The sequence below is a fragment of the Cicer arietinum genome, chromosome 1 (genome assembly GCF_000331145.2).
Source record: "Cicer arietinum cultivar CDC Frontier isolate Library 1 chromosome 1, Cicar.CDCFrontier_v2.0, whole genome shotgun sequence".
NCBI lineage: Eukaryota > Viridiplantae > Streptophyta > Magnoliopsida > Fabales > Fabaceae > Cicer > Cicer arietinum.
This window is the reverse complement of record NC_021160.2, coordinates 45176216-45198735: the sequence shown is the minus strand read 5'-3', so window position 1 is coordinate 45198735 and position 22520 is coordinate 45176216. Positions and strand designations below refer to the sequence as shown.

Genomic DNA, 22520 nt, shown 5'->3' with positions numbered 1-22520 from the left:
TTTTCTCTTTTATCTTCTTTGGATTAATTAGTGTGAAAATAAAAGACTATATACATTCATCTTGATCTTGCATCAAGTAAGCACGACTTCCATTTTTTTAATTGTTGTGCCAACTTGTCTTTTCTCGATTTATCTCTTTAATTAAAGTGAATATACAAATTAATATTTCAAATCGTAAGCATTAGTTAAATTAGTAACTAAATTTTATGAATTAGAAAATACATTCATAACATTGTAAAATATCAACCAAAATAGTTTATGTATAAACTTTTGTCTTTAGATATTTTGATATGACACTTTAATTGAATATGTGATTTATTCATATTTATCTCACATCAATGTCATTTTCTTGAGGATAAATTTTCCGATTTGATTTAGTCATTTCAGAGATAAATTTATGAGTGAGATAAATTTATGAGTAATTGTAATTGTGAATAAATTAGTCTCCTCGAAAAATTTAAATTTCATAAAAAAATTAGTTGATGTTGTGATGACATTGATATAAGATTAATGTGAAAGGGTCAAATATTCAATTGACATGTCACATTATAGTCTCTAACAATAAATTTTTTAATATGAATCATTTTGATTATTATTTTATAATATCCAATTTACAATTTCAGAGAGATGTATATGTCAATTTACAAAATTCAGAAATTAATTTAATTAGTATTTAATTAATTTATTCTATTATTGATTTAATTGTTAGTGACATGTAATAAATGGCTGAGCTTAAACAAAAATTTTAGGTGTTTACAAAATAAAGGCACGAAAAATTTGTAAAAGCAAACGAGAAAGATTTAGACTATGCACAAGTTTGAGAAAATGGATATCCAGACTAGAAGTAACATACTTATTTATAGTCGATTTAGTTGAACCAAAACCGTTGTTTTCCTCATATTTATAAGCTTTGATATTTTACTCAACTATTATATATATTTAAATAGACTTTGCTGCCACCTCATACTACTTCTTCCACATATGCAAACTTTTCTCACCTTAGCCAAAAAGATATTCATAGACAATTTTCTCTACTCAATTTCTAAATAGTTTTTCTACAAATTCTATACATCATCCACTATCTTATACTATATATTTAAATATTATTATTATTATTATTATTATTATTATTATTATTATTTTATAAGTTCAAAATTTTCTAAATTAATCCCAAATTATTATTTCATAACGTTTTCCTAACATCTTTCACATTAATTCCACATTAATCAACTTCACATTTTCGCCTTTACCTGCCATTTACTTGTTTGCTAACAATTCTATATTTTTTTCCTTCAAAATATATAATATTTAACTTAACAACATAATAACACGAGTACATATGTCTCTTTTACTTATTCCTAAAATATATTTCGACTATTTATATGTACATTTTATTGTTAGATACTTATTTTCTATAAATTACATTGATAAAATAAAATATATATTATTGATATAATAATTATATCAATAATCATTTGACAATTAAAATATAAAATTTTATATTAATTTTTCAAAAAATTTATTTAAATTAAATCAATTAAAATATACCTGCGCGACGCGCGCAGGTTAACATCTAGTGTATATTATGTAGAATTTGATATTGAATCAAATACTCTTCTATTAAACAAGAGGTAAAACTATAATAATAGATTATGGAAGTCACCGTTGACAATTATGTTTTATGATTAATTTGACTTTTATGTCAGAACACTTTTTATTTTTATTTTTAAAATCAAGTTATAAACTTTTACTTTTTGTTTGATTGTGGCAGGAATGAAATACTTATATTTTGTTTTGTAGCTTGAATATCTCAAATTGTTTTTATTATTTTTATATGTTTTAATTAGTATTTGATTAGCTCGACTTTCTTTCTCTAATTAATCATTAATGGGGGTGGCAAAATAAAGATAGATAGAAACTAAACGAAATATGCTTTAAGCATGAAGATATATTGTGATGTTGATTTTAGATTAAATCCCACTATCTCTAAAGAAAAAGTAGTCAACTTATCCTGTGTGATGGTAAAGTATAAAGTAAATTGTAAAAAACAGAATAAAGATTTCTACTACATATCACATTAGAACGAAAATACTACTCAAAATAAATTTTATTTCAGCCTGCAAATAACAATGACATGCATGACACAATAATACAAATACATACCACAAAAATAAAAAAGAATATATTTCTATAATTCTGAAATACTATAGTCTAATCATAGAATTAAGATAAAATCAATCGAGACTCTAAAAATTTTTGATATTGTATTAATACTTTCACACTCACACTTATATATATTTATAACGCAAATCAGAATATGCAAATGTAGCAAATGATTGAGTATTTGCCTAAGTTTTCATTAGTTTGATGAAGACACATCTTATAATATTGACTGTTAAAATAATATTGAGATTTACAACAAAAATTAACCAACAAAATAGAAGAACAAACAATTGCAGAAAAAAAACAAAAACGGAGAATATTATTGATTTTCTACTAAACTAAATGTGCATTTGTGTGTGGAAATTGGTTTGTCAAACTTAAAGTGATTTTAAAACATTGGTTAAAGGTTAACCTGCACAAGAAATAATTAGAAGAAAAAAAAATTAAATGATACTGTAAGATTTTTTTTTTTGTCAAAAATAGTATAAGACGTTAAGAAAATATACAATGAGATATTTTTTTAATTGAAATTAAGTAGTTAATAAATTTCAATTAAAGATAAATTATTAAGATGAATTTAAATTAAAATAATTATTGATTGAACTCCAAATTACTAGGTTTTATTCTCTTGAAAATTGGAGAGCTAAAAAGAAAGTATTGGTACATTCTCAACTGGATATTTATATATATTTTTTCAATTAATAGTATAACATTCTTAATTTTTCCTCATCTGCTCTCTAATCTTTAATTCTTTTTAGAAAATCATGATTCAATTAAACAATATTTTTCTTATAAAACTCAATTTATTTATTAAATGAATTTTATTATGTATACTTTTTTGTACTCTAATTATTTACTAAGAAGTTATTATTTTTATTTGTATATCCATAGTGAAAAAACCTAAAATCATGAACGGAGATAATAATTTATTGTGCATGCTTGTGAGAATGAAGTTACTAGATTGTTGTTTCTTTTCTTGTCATATCTTGATATCTTTTTCAAATGTAAATGTTCTTCAATTTCTTTTTCAGATGCAAATGTTCTTCAATTTGAGACTGATGTGGAAGGAAACAAGCATATGGCGAATTATTTATTGTTGAAACATCCACTAAGTACTCCCTCATTTATTCAGTCCTCCTACCTTCACAAATTCATTGAAATTACAAAGTAGTACTTCTATTATTAAAAATTTGAGATACAAGTAAATTTTTTTATTCCATTATTTCACTTATTCAAATATCATAATAAAATTTAATCCCAAATACTTTATTTTTTAAAACACCAAGTTAAAAATTCAGAATTCCAAACTTTTCAAAACTGAAAAAAAAAAATCTTGAATATTTTTCCCACATAACCTCTAATAAAAAGAGTTGCAAATCTTGATTATATATTTTTTTTTCACATAGCCTCTAAATAAGGATTTTTTTTTTCTCAATACCCTCTTTTTTAAAAAAAAACACTAAAATACCCCATTTGAAAAAAATATACCAAAATGTCCCATTTTTTTTTCTTTACTTACAAGTCGCCATTTGAAATGGCGACTTCCTTAAGGAAGCTCGAGTTCCAAATGGCGACTTCCTGTTAATTATCCATGTCAATTACATGATGAATAGCCAAAGGCGGAAGCGTACCTGTGGGAATTGCCATTAATGAAATCCTGGGATAATGATGATAGAGCCAATGGGTTGAGTGATCTTCCTAAGCAAAACACCCTGAAGACCTTGCTCTCTTGATGGGGATAGAGAGAACCAGAGAGTTTTCTCCTTTAGGGTTTTGAAACTGAATAGTCTTATTGTGTTTGCCTTGGGGACCATTACCCCTATATATAACTATTATTAGTTATATCCCAAATTGCAGTATTTCCAATTCAGCCCCTCATTAAATTAGAAACTGCCTGGTATCTACACTATTAATTTTCATAACCATTATGCTCTTTAGCCATAAACTATTATATTTTATTTGACCCCTAGTTTATTGGCTAATTATATAATGACCCTAACACACTTTACTAATTAATTACATATGTGACCCATAAATCTTACAATCTCCCACTGGTCACACATGTATCCTTAGGAGTGTGTTAGACTTTATGACGTCAAAAATGTCATTATAATTACCTTGAGTATAATCCAAATTGTCCCGTCCATTAATCATATCAGCACATGGAACCAAAGAGGCTTTCGTCATAATAAGCATAACTAAACCCATCAATGATCACCCGTACTGACACAACTAAATGACATAGACCCATTATGAAAAGTGTAGCATGAAAATTACATGAAGTTGGTCAATGCATGTCAATTTTCAACTGGTCCTACTTTATCGAATGAGATCATACCATAACTTAAATGTACAAAGTAACCAAAAACTGAATACTTTAAACTTTATTTCTGATCAGAAAGTCCAAATACAATGTATTTGTACTTTACAATTAAACATAGAACATGAATTACATAATGGACGAAACTCCCACTAAAATCAAGATTCCTCAAACTGTAGCACACCCATGTGAGCAGTATGCTCATGAAAGACCTTGGGTGGTAGACCTTTAGTGAGTGGATCCGCAATCATGGAGTTTGTCCTTAAGTGTTCTATGGATATCTGTCCACTTTGTACCTTCTCTTTAACAACTAGGAACTTAATGTCAATGTGCTTTGACTTGGTTGAGCTCCTATTATTGTTAGAATACAGGACTGCTGATCTATTGTCACAATACAACTTGAGTGGTCTTTCAATCCCTTCAACTATTTGCAGCCCCGTGACAAAATTTCTCAGCCAAATGCCCTGGTCAGATGCCTCATGAATTGCTACGAATTCTGCTGCCATGGTTGATGAAGCAGTAAGACCTTGCTTGGCACTACGCCAAGAAACTGCTCCACCAGCTAACAGAAAGACATAGCCTGAAGTTGATCTTAAGCTGTCTTGGCATCCCGCAAAATCCGAGTCAGAGTACCCAGTGATCTCTAACTGGTCTGACCTCCTATATGTGAGCATGTAGTTTCTTGTTCTCTTCAAATATCTCATGACCCTCTTGGCTGCTTTCCAATGGTCAAGACCTGGATTGCTTAAATATCTGCCTAAAATCCCTACTATGAACGCTATGTCTGGACGCGTACATACTTGGGCATACATAAGACTCCCTACAGCTGAAGCATAAGGGATCTTTTGCATTTCTTGAATTTCCAAACTTCCCTTAGGGCACTGTTTGAGACTAAACTTGTCTCCCTTAGCAACTGGGGTGTCCCCTGGTTTGCAATCCTGTAACCCAAACCTTTTGAGAACCTTATCGATATAGCTCTTTTGTGACAATCCAAGAATACCTCGAGATCTGTCTCGGTGTATCTGAATTCCTAATACAAAAGAGGCGTCACCAAGATCTTTCATCTCAAAATGCTTTGATAGAAATTTCTTAGTTTCGTGCAACATGCCTATATCGTTAGTGGCAAGCAGTATGTCATCAACATACAAGACCAGGAAAATATGTCTGCTCCCACTGAACTTATGATACACACAATCATCAACTGTATTCATCTCAAAACCAAATGAGAGAATTACTTGATGAAATTTATGGTACCATTGACGAGAAGCTTGTTTTAGCCCATAAATGGATTTTCTTAGTTTGCACACCATATTCTTTGGGTCTCCCAACACAAAGTTTTCTGGCTGCACCATATAGATCGTCTCATCAATGTCGCCATTGAGAAAAGCTGTTTTTACATCCATTTGATGAAGCTCCAAATTAAAGTGAGCAACAAGAGCCATGATTATTCTTAAAGAGTCCTTCGATGAAACCGGAGAGAAAGTCTCTTTATAATCAATCCCTTCCTTTTGAGTATAACCCTTAGCTACAAGACGTGCCTTATATCTCTCCACATTACCATTGGAATCCCGCTTGGTTTTAAAAATCCATTTGCAACCAATGGGTTTCTTTCCTTCAGGTAATGGGATAAGTTCCCAAACTGAATTGTCTTGCATAGACTTGTACTCCTCATTCATTGCTTCGATCCACTTATCTGAACGAGAATCTTGCATGGCTTGATGAAAGTTGACTGGGTCGTCTTCCGTCATGCCAACATTTTCCTCTACCTCATTGATAAATACTACATAATCATCCGAAATAGCATTTTTCCTTTCTCTAGTGGATCTCCGCAATGGAGCTGGCTCTTGAGGCACTTGTTCTTGAGGATCTTGAATTTGATCTGGATTTTGTTCTTCCTGAACAACCAGATCATCTTGAGTTTGTTCAATAATGGGAAAGTCAATTGGTGGAAGAATCAGTTCTGGAATTGTTACCGATTCTTCCTCAAAGACAAAATCTTTAACCTTAATCTTCCCCCCAAACTCAATATCCTCAAAGAACGTTGCCGTTCCCGTCTCAAAAATTGTTCTCAAATTAGGATCATAAAATTTATAGCCCCTTGATTTTTCTGAGTACCCTATAAAATAGCTGCTAATTGTTCGGGGTTCAAATTTCTTTTCATTCGGCCTATAAGGCCTTGCCTCAGCTGGACATCCCCAAACATGAAGGTGCTTCAGACTAGGCTTACGCCCAATCCAAAGCTCATAAGGTGTTTTAGCCGCTGCCTTAGTTGGTACTCTATTAAGAATGTGTTTTGAAACTGAATAGTCTTATTGTGTTTGCCTTGGGGACCATTACCCCTATATATAACTATTACTAGTTATATCCCAAATTGCAGTATTTCCAATTCAGCCCCTCATTAAATTAGAAACTGTCTGGTATCTACACTATTAATTTTCATAACCATTATGCTCTTTAGCCATAAACTATTATATTTTATTTGACCCCTAGTTTATTGGCTAATTATATAATGACCCTAACACACTTTACTAATTAATTACATATGTGACCCATAAATCTTACACTTCCCACTTGATTTTTTAAAAAATGGACATTTTAGTATATTTTTTTCAAATGGGGGTATTTTAGTGTTTTTTTTTCAAAAAGAGGGTATTGAAAAAAAATACCCAAATAAGGGAGTTGCAATATTTATGATCTAGAAAAGGGTTAATTCTTGAAACAAGCATGGCCTCCAATATAATGTTCAAATTGCTTGCTAAGTTTGTGTCCCAATCTGACGTTGTTTGTTTTCAAACTTGTCATATATGTGGCATTGCAAATATGGTCATTTAAGTATTAAAGTACTTTCTTAGGGTTACGGTCATTCAAAGGTCTAAAGGTGTATATAAATCATTATTATGTAACCCAATTTTAAATTAATTTGCTTGTTTATGATCCAATGAATTAGCGAAAAGGTGTTTGGGTGAAGAAATTTGCTGTGGTGCCCAAGAGAACGAGGACCAAGAGGATGATGTAAAAGAAGTAATCCTAGTGTCAAGGTGGTAAATCTTGATGATGATTAGGTAAGAAATTAAAAAAATTGTCGGCTTTTTTTTTTATGAATAGAGTATAAATGCTATTGTTTTTAAGATACATATAACAAATATTTTGAAAACAAATGTATAATTAGCATTAATAATATTTATTTTGTTGAAAATAAATATTTGATCATATAGTAGAAAACATTATTTTAATGTAGAGATTTTATTGTCATTGATTTCATATTAATATTTGTCTTAATTACAATTGTTATATAAATTATTCAACAATCCTTAATAATAAGTGTTTGTTATGTGTTGTTGTTGCAATTTGCTGTCAAATACACTATTAGATCCCATAATTCAATAGTTTATTTATTTTTTATATAAAAATAACTATTGGATACGTGAATTTGGTGGTATATTGAAATGTTTTTTCAAGTTTAGAGAACATATCGTTTCACACATTGGATAGTTATTTTTGTGTATTATTTACATTATTCACTCTTAAAACTCGGTAGTTGTCTCTGCATACTTTTATAAATTTATGTGGTGCATATTTAACTTTAATTTGTGCGGTCCATATTGCATATACACTTTAAGATCACTGTAAATCATAAACTTCCTTTCCCTTATTATAATTCCAGACATGGTTCAAAGAAAATGCATTAGTTTATTACAAACATTTAAAGTGTCGAATTGGTATGTGAATAACTACCGACCTCACTTTTTCTGAACTAAAGCAACAACTTAACTATGCGTTATTACTAGATGGTGGCACTAGTACAAAAATGGAAATGGTTAGTGTTTCATATTGATGCCCTTACATCGCATTCACATATAGCAACTCAAATAGTACCATTTATTATGATTGGATGCATATCAACAACGACCAAGATGTAAAATTTATGTTCACAAATTATGATGTTTATAAGAACAAATGATCAATTAAGTTGTACACCAAGTGTTCCTCAATTAAAGGTAAAGCATTCAACAATTCTATCATTAGTTTAAGAAATTTGTGATTCAATATTATGTTATGTTATTTTTAACTTAAATTGTCTTATGTGTATGTTTTGTTATTTAAATTATCTAATGATTATGTTTGGTGAATTTTAATTTAAATAAATTATTTGGTACCGGACACAACACAACTCCATAATCAACAACTCTAAAAAATAAACAACCTTTTATTCTCAAAAACATAAATTCAGATACATATATCACATAAATAGTCACAATTCAACATAACATAATATAAACAAAATATTATAATTCCTTAAACAAAATATTAAATTTTATTAAACCAAAATATTATAAATCATGTACATTTACATCAAAAGTAATACTACATAATACATAAATACTACGTTACACTACTAAGTAACTATCTCACATCATATTTTGTCTCATTTTACGGTATAAAAATACATCATGTGGGCAATCTATGATTTGTTACTCACAATTATATGCATGAGTTAACTCTTCTATCGTATGGACCGTATCAAGTGCAAGATCTCTAACCATCATGCAAATCTGCAGCATGTCACCTATATCTGATGCAGACTCCAAGATTTACTATCTTGTATGATGAATTTCCTCTATCAGGTTTCCATCTTGTATGATAGCCTCCAAATTTACAGGCTCTTGAAAAGGTTGCATGAATGGATGAAAAATATATAAAACCACGTTACATATCCAAATAAGGTTTCCCAACTCTTCTCAACAAATAACCTTTGCATATCTGGAGTAACTAGATGCAATTTATAATCCAGAAATGCCTAATCGACCTCTTGCATACTCATGGTAGGAGAATCAAATATGTACAGATGTTTCGGGATTGTGAAAATATATCCAAATTGCCTAAGCACACACTCAAGCAAGTGAGAACACTTCATCCTAACTTTGCATCTAATCCAGTAGAGTACCATCATATATATTCCAACCGACGAGTCAAACAGTGGTTGTCACAGGGAGAAAAAAACGTAATCTTGGACTTTCAACCGATCCAATGTAATCCTATATGAATGTGACAATAGATAACCCCAATGTGAAATAAAGAGACACACACATGGAAGGACATCGTCATCTTTAGCCTAATGAGTTTGCACACAAATAATAAGAACTAGGAAAATGTTGTTTGCTTGATACCTGAAGCAAAAATTAGATTAAAAATTAATTATAAATATTATAGCAAAATATATAATAAAAAAATATTGTAACTAAAAATATATTCCAATTTATTAACTCATAATTATAAACAATCCATTAATTATAAACTCTTAATTACCTGAAGGAAGACCAACTAACTAACTATTTGGGTCTTCGGCTTGCTAGAATCTCATAGTTGACAATACAAGAAAAGAAAAGCAACACCATATCATGTATACTATTAGACAATAGTTCGATCTCAGAAGTACTGCATGTACATAATGTCGACGTACATTGCACTTTTGTCGCTAAATATGGTCGTTCCCATAAGGTTGAGTAGATATAATTTAGTGGTGTTACCCTTGTGATATTCCCTTACCTTGTCATCATCAGCAAACCGAACTATTTCGATGACTCAAGAATTGCGCTTCAAGGGTTGAGAATCTAAGACGAACTCCTTTGGTTCATTCAACCTCTGACAGTGCATCATTTATGTTCAACCCAAGATCATTACGTATCCACTCAACCCCTTCAACTTTCATAGGTTGTGTACGTGATAGGAGGCATCTAATGATGGACAAGTGTAGAAGACATGACACATCGTTCAAAATCATTGTCATTTCACCATCATGTAAATGGAAAATACTAGTCTCCCTATGCCACCTCTCAGCAAATGGTGACAATAATTCAATGTCTATTAACCTGTAGCATTTACGTCAAAGTTTTTAGAGTTGAAAAGTCTAGATAAGTAAAAATAGGTTAGACTCAATTAAGTTTTGCAAGATTTAAGTTTAACATACTTTAAAAATATCATGTTTGAATATAACATATTACTTATCATTAGGTCTATTTTTAAGCTCTTGTCTGACTTTTTTCAACGTCTGACAATGTATGAAAATTTATATGAAAGTTTACTTCACAATTATTTTACGAAAGTCTATGATAAATGGTGATTGGTGTATGCTTTTTAAATAGATTGACAAGTTAACATGTTTATGAGATTATGTTTTATTTTGATATCTAACACACTATTTAAAAATAAATAAATATTGTATGATTTTTTAAAATTCTATTTTTTTTTATAATAACATCTTGTATAAAAGATCATACTTTTAAATATGTAAAAAATTTAAAACATGTCAACATAATAATTTACAGAAAATATTAACAAATTTTTAATTTAACACAAAATATAAAATATAATAATATAGTAATAATTTTTTATTTTATATTTATTTAAATAAAATAGTCCATTTAACAAACTTTTATTAATGACATGTAACTTGTTTTTTCAAGCTAAATAATTTTTTTATATATTTTGAGAGAAATTTTAATAGAAATTACAAAATTAAAATTGAAAAAATTTAACCATACACTACAATAACACAATAATGAGTTGAAATATTCAAATCAATTAAAAATATAAATATATATATTGTCTTTCGATGCTATTTTTATGGTAATATTTAACATTTTAAAAAAGGTTTGATTTTGTCCAATTATGAGAAAAATATCATAATTTTTTTTAAAACAAAAATCTCACTTAATCTAAACTAAAACTATAAATCTCTTTCTCTATCAGCCGACATACCTATTTACACCGCTAGCGGGATCACAAGAAGACAGATAGGGACACCTTGAAAGTAGGAGCTGCAATAATTTGAAAATGAATTATATTTATTTTTAATTTATTAGAAAATGACATCATGTGGTAATTCACCCCAAAAATTGAGAAGAAGTGACAAGGTCATTATAGTAATCGCATATAGAAGATGGTAGAGTGGAACCCATGATCCAACGATTCCAAACCCTCGCAGATGCTACAGTACAGAATACAGATAATACATTAACACCACGTGGCCCACTTCAACTTTCACTTTCACTTTCACTTTCACTTTTACCTTCTCCATCCATCTACCAGACATGTCTTTATGTCCACTCTCTCAAATTCCCCGAGTTTGCTATTTCTTCTTTTCCTTTAACGTTTTCAAATATACAAAACTATATATTTGAATTGCTCAATTCAATCGATTTAGATTATATTCGTATATCCTAAACTATTTTTTTATTTTATTTCATTTTCTTGATATTTTGCTTTATGAAATCAGACACTAAATGCAGTAAAATTTGTTAATATTTGAATCCTTCAAACATTACATATTATTCATTTATATTTGAATGCGTAGTGAGTATTAGTGTTAAACTGAGTACTTGATTTGATTAAATTAGTATTTCTAATTTTTTTATTCTTTTTTAAAATTAACAAGCTTCACTTTAACTAATTCATACAAAAGTAAAATTTCAAATTTAAATTTGAGATAAAACATTCAATTCAACAAAATCGTTATTTGTTTGAGTTATAATTTAAGGATATAATGAAGTGATTTAAAAATTATTCAATTATTATGTATTAAAAATAAAATATTTTTCATTTTATTATTAATTATTATTTTACAATTTTATAAGGAAAATACTGATCAACAAAATGTCTAAAAATTATACGTTAAGGATCAAATATAAAAGGCATATATCTTTAAAATTTAAAATTTGAAAGATTTATATTTTTTTTCTTCTGTTTTTAAGACACTTGTCAAAATTTCTTTATAAAGAGTATAAGTAAATCGCTCAATTAACTAAAATACCAAGTGTATAAATTTTCCGACAGCATAATTGAAAAATAAATATCAATTAATATTGGATTTCTCAAACATAAAATGTCATAATTACCAAATTAGCTTTTACAAATATGAAAATAGCATATTGGAACTTATATATTCAATTTGTTCAAAAATTGTTCGTTTTAACACAAATTTTTAATTTTTTAATTTTATTTACAACTAAAAATAAATAATTTGCTACTCAATAATGATAAACAGTCGAATTTTAGGCAACTAAATTCCTTTTAGACAAGGAAGGATTAGGTGCACAGGAAGCAATCAAACATCTTTATCAAGTTTTTAAGAGTCAAAGCACAGAATAATTTGATAATTCGATAGTAACGTTCATACTTCACATTGTTAGTCCCACTAACGATCAACACGTTTAAAGGGAAAAGTTTGCACCAATCGGACATGTCGAAAAAACAGGAAAGTAAACCGATCGTGGGATGCCACAAAATCCCTCAAATGGGAGTTAGTACACACTACCTATGTAATTAGTCGATCATGTCTATATGTTTGTAGGCCACAATTTATGGCCAGTAAGATTAGTTTTGTCTATAAAATACTTGTAGGCTACATTGTTAGTCTCACTAACGATCAACACGATTCCAAGAAAAAGTACACACCAACCAAACATGTCGATAAAATAGAAAAACGAACCTCAAATGAGAGTTAGTACACATTACCCGCGTAATTAGTCGAGCATGTATACATATTTGTAGGCCACAGTTTATGACCAGTAAAATTAACTCTGTTTATAAATATAAGTATTTGTAATATTTAGACACAAAGTAAATCAAATAAATTTTTTACGCTGTATCTTTTATCAACTTGCTTTTCATTATGTATTTGTAGTTGCGTAACTTAAACATCCAAGTCATACTTAAATTTTTTTGGTGTAGTTAAGAATGCATAGTTCCTTCATCAACATAATCATTTGAAACAAAAAGAAGATTAAAAGTTGAGAGTAGTTAGTCGTTTTCTTAGCTAATACCTTTTTTAAAAATAGATTCTTTAACGTATGCTCTTAATTATAACACTTAATAGTATAAAAAGTATGATCATCACATCTATGATATTATTTTATTTAGATTTTTATACTTCTTTTTGTGCGAACCGCATATTATCCTTCGAGCTCGGTAGAACTACAATGAATGTCAATACTCTCCCTCAAACAATATTGCATTCTCAAGACTAAATTTGAACATAAAACCCTCTAGATTAAGTTAGAATAGACCTTTACGGTATTTATAATTGTATTTTATATATGATAACTTTGTCCTTAAATATTTTTTTTTTTGAATTTTCTGTCTCCTAATATAAGTTATTATAAATTATGGAATATATTTATTAACTTTATAATATACTCTGTCTAATACTATTAATTTGTAACTTTGTCCACATATATAAACATCTTTTGAAAAAAATTATTGCTAAAATAAGCAGCACATCATGTTACTAAATATATTTACTATTTTTTTTACAATACTCTTGATTAATACTACTAAATATATTAAAAAACAAAAAACATAAAATCTAAATACATTCACATATAATAAAATATTTTATAAACACATATATAAAATCAACACATTAACCGTACTTTTTTTAATATATATATATATATATATATATATATATATATAAAAATTGCTAAAGGTGCTTATAAATATAAACAAAGTAATATATTGAGAGATTATTTTTGACTAAATATATAAAGAGATAAAAGGTTAGAGTTAATCACATTAATTTTTACATAGAAACATTTATAATAAGAGAAATAGGTGTATCGAAAATAAAATTTAGTTAATAATTGTAAGAATATTAAAAGTATTAAGATATAAATTTGAATTTAAAATATCTTTTTTTTTCTTCATATTTTATGTGTACAAATTTTACTATTAAATTATTTAAAAACAAAATTAAAATAAAATAGAATAAGAGAAATAGATAGAAAATAGTCAATCCATTATTTTTAATTGTTATTAAAATTTTATTTGCATTTACCATTATAATTAATCAAAGTTATTATTATTATTATTTTTTCTATAACATTCTATCATAAATAGTTAAAGAAAATGGAAAATAAATAAAAATAATTTTATTTACAAAAAAAACTCATAAATAGAAATTATGATACTCCATTTATCTTATAATAATAGTCACTTTTATAAAAAGAAATCGCGTGAGTTAGTTTTCAATTAGATTTTACTTTTTTTTTTTTAATTATATTGCAATTATATTTAAAATAATAAATATAAATAATTATAATGTAATGACAACGTTAAATATTTTAAACACTTAGTCCATGTAAATTAAACTATTTTGCATTTAATATAATTGAAATACACAAATAATTAATAATAATAATTCAATAAAATTATTATTCTCTTTTATTTATCTATTTTTTTATAATTTAATTTATTATCTATTCTTAATATATAATAAATAATTAAATGCAACCATTATTTTAGAATAGATGAATTAATATTTAAGTAATGTGATCATTTAGAGTAAAAAAAGATAGTAATGTTACCATGTAGCGTCATAGTCAATGTAATAAAGGTAATGATAATTATCATGTCTCGAGTTTTGTAAAAAAAAAAAATAGCAATAATAGTCAAAGGTATGAATGTGAGGTTACCTTTTATAGTAACATATTATAAATATGATTTTTTCATAAAAAATATAACGATAAACTATTAAGTTGAATCTAATCTTGATTAACGCCGCGTAAGGATCCTCGTTAACGCCGCGTAAAGAACCTACATTTTTCCTTCCATTCGTATATCCAAATCTTATTTAATTTAATTTAATTCCATTACATTACATATTTTATCCTACTCAACAGTCAACACCAAAACATGTTTCTCACCCATTAGCCACCCTTAACTAACTAATCATGTCTCTCTCTTTCACTTTCCCTCCCTCTTCCCGCCGGCACCACCGCCGGCACCGCAACCACACACTTTTTCATTTTCTTTTCCTCGCTGTCGCTGCAATCCTCTGCAGTCACGCCCACGCTCGCTTCCTTACACCCGATCTAGTTTCCGATGGTTGGAGTAATGTTCTCAGACTCCCCACGGATGAATCAACCTGCGAGGAGACCTACGGATTCTTACCGTGCACCACCACCATTCTTGGAAACTTGTTTCTCATCTTGGTCTATGGTTTCCTCATGTATACTGCTGCTACTTTTTTATCTAACGGTAGTGAACTCTTGCTTGAGATCTTAGGTCCCGGCATTGTTGGTGGATTGTTTCTTCCTGTACTCGGTGCTCTCCCTGATGCAATGCTCATTCTCGGTACCGTAACCAAAATTCATTCATTTTATATTTTTTATTTTTTATTTTTCAGTTATTAGAACCGATTCTCTTTGTTGTTCAATTGATTCTGTTTTTTGTTTAATTGAATAGCCACAAATATTGATTTTGTAAAATTGTTGATTTTGAGATAAAAATTTGAGAACATGAATTAATTAAAGGTAGTACATGTTTAGGTGTTAACCTTAGTAATTCAGATTTAGTATTCTACTCTTGTAACAAAAAGAATAAAAATTTTGTTCATTTTTATTTTGTTGTAAAATTTCAGTTTTTTGGGTTGTTCTAATTGCATCTGTCTTATTCACTGGGTTTGTTAGTTAAAGTGACTCGTTATATTACTATTCTTGAGTATAACTTTTTTGTTCACTGCCACTCGGAAGAATTGGAACCTTGTTTGTTCATGTCAAATATCTTCCTTTATATGTTTTGACTCTTATGTATATTACTTTTTGAGGTATTTTGTGGAGATATTTCTGACTCGTTATGTGACTCAGTGGAGAGAATATATCTTGGATTAGCTCATTTGGATTCTGTGTTGAACCAGTTTCTGCTTTATCTGTTGTGTTATGTTGCATTTTCTCCTTTTTTTTATTCTCTTTCTTTTATTAATTTGGCCTTCGTTTTCAATTTCTTTTGGTGCTTCACTTTTGGGCAGCATAAGAGAAAGCATGAACCCCACAAGATGGAATTACCATGACACTTTCCACTGCAGTTTTCTTCTTTTTTCTCTCTCTAACCTTGCGAGCATAATATTTGCTTTGGATTTGTGAACATAAAAGTAGCTTATTTTTATTTAGCCCTATTTGGATTAACAACTTAGTTGAGCATTTATCATATAAGTGTTTATGTGTAAGATATTTCTCTAATAAAAGATAAAATAAAATCAAACTGTTTTCATATAAACCATAAGTTGTTTTCACAAGCTATCAGAAAGAGCTTATGGAGATAAGCTGAAAACAACTTATAGACATGTCATAAATTGTTTTCATAAGTTCTCTTAAACAATCTCATAAGTGTATATGTTGGTAAATAAACTCAAATAAGCCAATCAAAACATGCCCGTAATGTTTTTTAGTGTATTTGTGTTTATATTTTTTGACCTTTTGATATCTAATTTGTCTTTCTTGTTTGGTTTAGTGTCTGGGCTTTCAGGAAGTACAGAAACTGCTCAAAGTCAGGTATCTGTTGGAATGGGACTGTTAGCTGGATCAACAGTGCTGCTTCTGACTATAATATGGGGAACTTGTGTTATTGTTGGCAAGTGTGACATTGAGGATTCAATTGCGATAGATTCACAAGACACTAGAGGCTTCAGTTTAACTGGTATGCCATTTGATATTCTTCATTGTTCTATTTTAATTTTTTTTGAGAGTTAATGCATCAAACTTCTTTCTGCCCTGTCATTCAGATTATAGTGTTTTCTTTCCTCATCTTTGTGGTCATCCAAGCAATCAACTCTCTTCTAAAACATTCACTATGTTTTATCTTTCACTATTTTTATGCTGGATACTTATTTGTTAATTGGATTGTTCTTTGAGGAGTGTCATGACTCATTAACCATTGTTAGAGCTTACACTATAACGTCTCTAACATGTCCTCTCATGCTAGTGCCCCTTGGCTCAGAGCATGCGCAATGCAGTGGACCACCTACTTTGTGCTTAGTTTCATCTCTCCCTCTCCCTTTCCCTCTCTCTCTCTCTCTCTCTATATATATATATATATATATAGGATAATGGGGATGGTGAGTATTAAACTCTTGACTATTTGTCAGACTCTTGTATCATGTTATGAACAAACTATTCCAAAATCTTAAAAGCCATTTGTTGTGAAAGCAAATGAATGGTTTTATTTGATAACATCTCTAACAAGAAATGATATTTGGGAGATATCTACCTTCTTAATAACTGCAAGCAAGGTTTTAAAAAACGCTCTGCGACAAGGTTTTTTATGTCTTGGTTATTAAAATTGCACCTGTGTCAGCCATATTTGACTGCAATTTGTTGCAATATCAATGTGGCAACACAATCACAATTTAAAACTGACTGTAAGTACCTTAGTTTCTTCCACCAGGATTTGGGATCACTTATTGTATAATGCATTCAGAAACTGGATGGATGCACTGATCATTATCGTCGCCCTTTGTTAAAAATTAGATGAGCTTTAGAGTCTAAGAAGGGTGCTGGTATTTGACAACTATATTGTGATTCACCTTTTTCTTAATTGTTTTTAAACCACGATGTCTGAAGTTATGCCGTTCTGTGTACATGCCTGGTGTGTTCAATTCATTCTGTTCTGCAGTTCTACTAAAATCTCCATGTGCAGGTTCTGGTGTTAGCACTGATATTTGGACAAGTTATGCTGCAAGGATTATGGTTATATCTGTCATTCCATTTTTGATTGTTCAATTACCACAAATTCTCCATTCAACTTCTGGAAGGCACTTGGCAGTTTTGATTGGTCTTGCTGTCTCTATCTGTTTATTGATCTCTTATTGCCTTTACCAGGTAATTTTCTTTATTTGTAGTGTACTTGTATTTCCTGTGCCATTTTATTTAACATTGATGGTACACATAATTTAATTTAATCTATAGTTGGCGCTTTCAAGAACTTTATACCCGATAAATATGACTGTTGTTATTATTTGTTTCGACAAAGTTGTGTACTGTTATTTTAAACATCTAGAAATTGAGCAAAATGAAAAAATGGTGCAGATTTTCCAACCCTGGATACAAAGGAGAAAATTGGAATATATTAAACACAAACATGTTATTTTGGGACTTTTGAAACATTTGAAGATGCGTTCATTGGGAAGGCTGCTGAAAGATGATGGCGAACCAAATAAAGAAGTAATTAGAAAGTAAGAATTTCTCTCCACTGTGCTTTGACTTAAGACATGTTACTTTTAAGGAAGTTTGTTGCTTTTCATATTCTCATCCTTTTGGTTGCCGCTGACTTCTTAATCGCATAAACAGGTTGTTTACAACAATTGATGAAAATAAAGATGGACATCTTACTCATGGTGAAATGAGAGCACTGGTCGTTGGAATTCAATTTGAGGAGATAGACCTGGATCATGACGACGCTGTGAAAAGAATAATGGTAGATTTTGATACTTCTCGTAATCAACTTGTCGACGAAGAAGAATTTGTTAATGGTGTCTGTAGATGGCTTCAAACAGCCAGGCGTTCTAAAGCTGCATCTGGTGATGCTGGTCCACACACAATGAAGTTTTTAAGTGATTTTCACACAGTAAGTTTTGCTTTGCTCGGCTTCATAAACATGTTCTTTTTGGTACTCAAGTCTGACAGGGATTTTGTGCACAGGAAACAAGGAGGGAACACGATCTTCTGGACGTGGGGGGTCAGAGTGATGAAGTCGAAGAGGGTGTTGAGAATGCTAGATGGATTTCCATAAAAGCAGTACTGCTTCTTCTGCTGGGTGCTATTATTGCAGCTGCATTTGCTGATCCTCTGGTTGATGCTGTCGATAACTTTTCTGAAGCTACAAGTATTCCAGCTTTCTTCATTTCCTTCATTTTTCTACCTCTTGCAACCAATTCAAGTGAAGCAGTATCAGCAATAATTTTCGCTAGTCGTGATAAGAGGCAAACAGCTTCATTAACATTTTCTGAGGTTTGTTTTCTTGTTTAAAATACTGTCTCTTTTAGGCGTATAATAAAGTATAAACTAAAGCATTTGGAAATCATCTCACTTTAATTATTGCATTTTCTGTTTTGATCTATTGAATCGTGATTTTGCTGCACAATACTAGGTTGTTATCTTGATGTGGTTATTCAAATAACACAACCAGTAATGAGTAAATCAAATTAAGTTCTTCTGGTATTTGCATAGATATAATGCTGGATGGGTTGTGTTCATGTTTTCTCAAACAATAATATCTTTATATATTAGAAAAATGTTCTTAGAGGGAAGTGAAGACAAACCATATAAGAAGGGGGGAGAATGAAGAAAGTTAGGGATTATTTCTAACTTAGGGGACCAAAATGTCTTTTTCGTATTTAATTTGAATCTCAGAGACCAATTTGTTGCTTTCTCTATCACACAAAACGTCACTAGATACCATGGACCTGCAAATGATACAACTAAGAAAGAGACGAAAAGTAGAGTTTATCTTTCTTTGGATCTAAAGTTTTTTCTCAAGGACCAGATTAGGTACACATTATTTAAGCCTTAATTTAATGATGACTGCATGCCCAGGTTTTTCAAATTACTGGTACCTCATGGAATTAATAGCGTAATAGTGAAAGTGATGATTGAAGCTGTTGTACTGGTGTAACAAGACTAGCTGCTTTAGCTTAGCTATTAACCTAATCATAGTGCTGATTTTCTTATTTTTGGTCCTTTAACATACTTCTCTTTCATTTTTCCCTTAGTATTTTCCTTGCTAATTTTTATTCTGACTTAAGATTTAGGTAGTCTGTATCTTCATAGACATGTCTATTTCACCGAGCCATAAAGCATTTAAAAATGATGTTTTTTGCAGATATATGGTGCAGTAACAATGAACAATGTGCTATGCCTATCGGTTTTTTTGGCGCTTGTATATGCGAGGGGATTGACATGGGACTTCTCTTCAGAAGTGTTGGTTATTCTCATCGTGTGCATTGTCATGGGCGTCTTCGCCAGTTTCCGTACTGTTTTCCCTCTATGGACATCTATACTGGCTATCCTACTTTATCCCTTCTCCCTAGTATTGGTGTATGTTCTTGATTATGTATTTGGGTGGTCATAGATCAAATGATGTTTTATAGAATGTCTAGTTGTATGTGTCTTTTCCTTCTTGAGGGTGTATTGTTTATCGAGAACAGTTGAGTGGGTACAGTTTTGACTCATTCAACACACTGTGAGTATTTATATAAAATAAATCATTGTTGAAAAATATATTGTGATGGTTCATGTATGTGATTGTGTTCTTTGAATCTCATCATTGAGATACTTGTGATTCCATTAAATTGATTTTGACACTTTTAAATGCAGTACTCAAACTTTAGGTTGAATTATGGAATCAATGTTACATTAGAGTGGAATTGAGTTCATATCTTTTGAGAAAGGTTTTAAGTTCAAGCATTGTAGAAGAGAACAATTTGATTGGGAGGAGAGATTTTGATTCGTAATTGATGACCTTACATTTGGATGGTGAGAGGAAAGCAACGCCCTTGACAAACCACCTTACCATGGCTGTCGTAGCGAACTCAAGATATGAATCTGAAAAGTGTCATTAGAATGATAGTTGAACTTGAACTCATTGTTTGACACTAGTTAGAAGGCAAAGAGGAGGAACACATTGTTGACGTGAATTTTGACATATTTTGATGACCTATCAAATAATTAATAGATTTATGTCAAAATTTGTAGGTATGATGATATCTTTCAATTCAATAGTTTATTTTGAAAAATGTGTTATATATGATATTATTGAATGTTATTGTTTGTGTAATTCTTCAATAGCAATATGGTCCCTCCTATATATATATATATTTTATTATTTCTCGAGGGCAGAGTTGGATGGACACTAAAATACCTGTATGTATCTGTTTACTTTTATAGGTAAATCTTCACTTTTAAAATTTTATTTTTTTTTATTCTCTTTCTCTCTTTTTCAATGGAAGGTGAAATTTCAACGGATTCTCATGTTATATGAGAGGATCTATTCTCAATTATCTGTACGGATACCTATACTACTGTGAATTTGCAATGGATATGAGTTTGATTTTCATCCATAATTTCTTCACGATTGCTAAATTCTAATGATACAATCATCCAAAATCAATAAATAAATAGTTAATTTGATATCTAAATATATGAGATATTGTCACTTTAATCCTTAAATATAATTGTAAAATAGCAGTTGAAAGTATATTTTGTTAATATTTCCAAATTAATTTTTTTAATCAAATATATATTTGAAAACCTATCCAACTTAAGACACATTTAAAGATCATTCTAACGAAGATAAAACATTTTCAAAGATGTTCATGTAGTTTTAATACATTAAAAAAATTACAATAATAATGTCAAGAGAAATGATTCTTAGACACAAATCTAGATATCAACATCATATTTTTATACGATTTTTATATTATTTTTCTCTCTTATCAAATGTTTTTTTTTTCTCACCTCAAAATCGACATTCACATTTATTATTATACAATATCAAAATACTGTATCGATGTTAATGTGTTCAAATAACACAGATAATGATTAACACATATGATATTGGATAGTAAAAATCTCACCATTCTTCTTTCAATTTCTTTATTTTGACAACTTTTGTCAATTATTTTAAGACCAATAATGATACAAATATACTTCATATTCCCTAACACCCGATTAACATTCCATTTTATATCTATCTCTCTTTTTATCACCTAATCTAACATATCATATGTGTTACTTCACTTTCTTTTATCTCCTCTCAAATACTCTTAGATGCATACACCAAAGAGATTTCCTTCAAACATTTTTGTTTTAGAACCGATATCAGATTTTGGGACCCACGAAAACAAAGAGATGACATAGAACATTCAGATTCCTCCACAACCCACATGCATAAGCTTGTTGTTACCACTCCACTTGGGGGTGTTTGTGGACTACTTTGATTGAATTGAATTTATACATTTATGAGATAAAATCCAAACAAATATATAACATACTGGTTTAGGTTACATTGATTGAATAACATAAATGTGTGGAGTCTTATGATTTCTTAAAAGAAATATTCACACAAATAAATAAAGATAAAAGATAAAATAATTAAAATAAAATAACTAAATGTTGTGTATTTGAAATAATTAAATGATATATATTTGTTTGAGTGTGTTCAAACACTGTTTATTTATATTTGTGAGCAAATAAATATTTCTTAT

The 22520-nt window shown here is 29.6% G+C and overlaps 1 protein-coding gene across 1 annotated transcript; it reads left to right on the top strand.

Annotated features, from left to right (window-relative positions):
* The first annotated feature begins 15135 nt into the window (after window positions 1-15135).
* On the top strand, window positions 15136-20554 carry LOC101505490 (sodium/calcium exchanger NCL). The gene is made up of 7 exons (XM_004488999.4): window positions 15136-15616; window positions 16772-16957; window positions 17957-18138; window positions 18346-18491; window positions 18607-18883; window positions 18958-19266; window positions 20138-20554. Exons 1-7 carry the CDS (start codon window positions 15214-15216, stop codon window positions 20384-20386), a joined length of 1752 nt encoding a protein of 583 aa, XP_004489056.1. The 5' UTR covers window positions 15136-15213; the 3' UTR covers window positions 20387-20554.
* The last annotated feature ends 1966 nt before the right edge of the window (window positions 20555-22520 follow it).

What these genes read in the sequence shown, in the direction of transcription:
- LOC101505490 (XM_004488999.4), top strand. Translation starts at nt 15,214, where the DNA reads ATGTCTCTCTCTTTCACTTTCCCTCCCTCTTCCCGCCGGCACCACCGC. An exon ending in TGATGCAATGCTCATTCTCG is followed by an intron (nt 15,617 to 16,771) that starts GTACCGTAACCA and finishes TGTTTGGTTTAG; the next exon opens with TGTCTGGGCTTTCAGGAAGT. An exon ending in TCTCTTATTGCCTTTACCAG is followed by an intron (nt 18,139 to 18,345) that starts GTAATTTTCTTT and finishes AAAATGGTGCAG; the next exon opens with ATTTTCCAACCCTGGATACA.